Consider the following 1,377-nt stretch of genomic DNA (forward strand, 5'->3'; position numbering starts at 1 on the left):
GGATGGAGGGATGGATGGAGGGATGGGATTTGGGGAGCCAGTGCCTTCCCAGACCTTGTTCCCAGCATCTCCAGGAGCTCCTGGTGGCATCACCCCTTGGTCTAAGCCCAGACAAATACATTCAAACTATCCTTGGTGGCTCAAAATCCCAAAAAATAAATGCTGAAAAAAAATAAATCCCCCCCAAATGCCGCTGCCAGGGGGGTGTGGTGCTGCTGCCAGGGAGAGAGGAGGAGCTGGGAACTGCACCCTGCCGGGACAAAAGCAGCCTGGAAGCAGCAGGATCTGAAATTCCTGAAGTTATGGAATCATTAGGGTTGGGAAAGCCCTCCAGGATCATCCAACCCAAGCACTCCTGTGCTGCAAGGCGGTGGCAGTGTCCCTGTGGGAGCTGGGGTGGATCTGGGGGCACGGGGCCTCAGCAGCCCCCTCATTCCCACATTTCCCCCCCCAGAGTCCGTAAGGATGAATGGCTCCGAGCTCGCCAGCACCACGGCATCCAGTCCCAAATCCAAGGAGGACCCGGTGGTGAACGGGCACGATGAGAAGGAGAACAACCCCTTCGCTGAGTACATGTGGATGGAGAACGAGGAGGACTTCAACAGGCAGGTGAGACTCCAGCTCCAGGGATGTGGGGATGGAGGACTTCAACAGGCAGGTGAGATTCCCAGCTCCAGGGAGACACAGGGATGTGGGGATGGAGGATGAGGAAGGTTTCACCAGGCAGGTGAGACGTGGGGGAGTTCCCAGCTCTGTGCATCCACAGGGAAAATGGGGTGTCTGCCCTTTGGTGACCCTGTGGCAGTCCCAGCCCTGCCTGGGAAGGGTGGCTCAGGGAAGAGTCATCCTGTTTGTGTTGGACCTGCCTGGGAGGAGGTGGGATGGATGGAGCTGGGAAGGAGCCCTCCCGGTGCCTTTGATCCCCTGGGTGACATCACTGCTCCCAAGCTTTTGGGATCCAGGCCTTCCCTGTCCACGTGCTCAGCTGGAGGCACAGGACCAGCATCCTGCTGAGCCCTTGGAATTGGAATGTTTCCATCCTGGTTGTCCCAGCAGGGAGATCCTGCAGCCTCAGTCTGGGGAGAAATCTCTTTATTTCAGTGAAATCATCCTGGAGGCACTTGGAGCAGCCGGAGCTGGAGCCTCGGGATGTTGTGTCCATAAGGGACAGCGAAGCTCCTGAGAGCTCCTGGAAGACTCCAACAGCTCTTGGTTGTGGAATAACGACCTGGGAGCAGCTCCAGAGTGTCCTCCTTGTCCGAATCCGAATCCCGGGGCAGCCCGAGGCAGCGGGAAGGGCTCTGAGGCTCCTGGGATCCTCCTRCCACCATCCCAGCAGCTGGAGAGAACTTGGACACCTTGGACTGGGAGAGGAGG

General features: G+C 58.1%; 1 protein-coding gene across 1 annotated transcript in view; it reads left to right on the top strand.

Annotated features, from left to right (window-relative positions):
* Positions 1-455: 455 nt before the first annotated feature.
* PAIP2B (poly(A) binding protein interacting protein 2B) overlaps positions 456-1,377 on the top strand; it is a 6,031-nt gene continuing 5,109 nt past the window's right edge. The window contains exon 1 of the mRNA XM_029958633.1: positions 456-609. Coding sequence (XP_029814493.1) covers positions 466-609 — 144 coding nt within the window. The 5' untranslated portion in view covers positions 456-465. The remainder of the gene's footprint in view (positions 610-1,377) is intronic.

Source organism: Manacus vitellinus, unplaced genomic scaffold, assembly GCF_001715985.3.
Source record: "Manacus vitellinus isolate BGI_N305 unplaced genomic scaffold, ASM171598v3 scaffold_162_pilon, whole genome shotgun sequence".
Taxonomy (NCBI): Eukaryota; Metazoa; Chordata; class Aves; order Passeriformes; family Pipridae; genus Manacus; species Manacus vitellinus.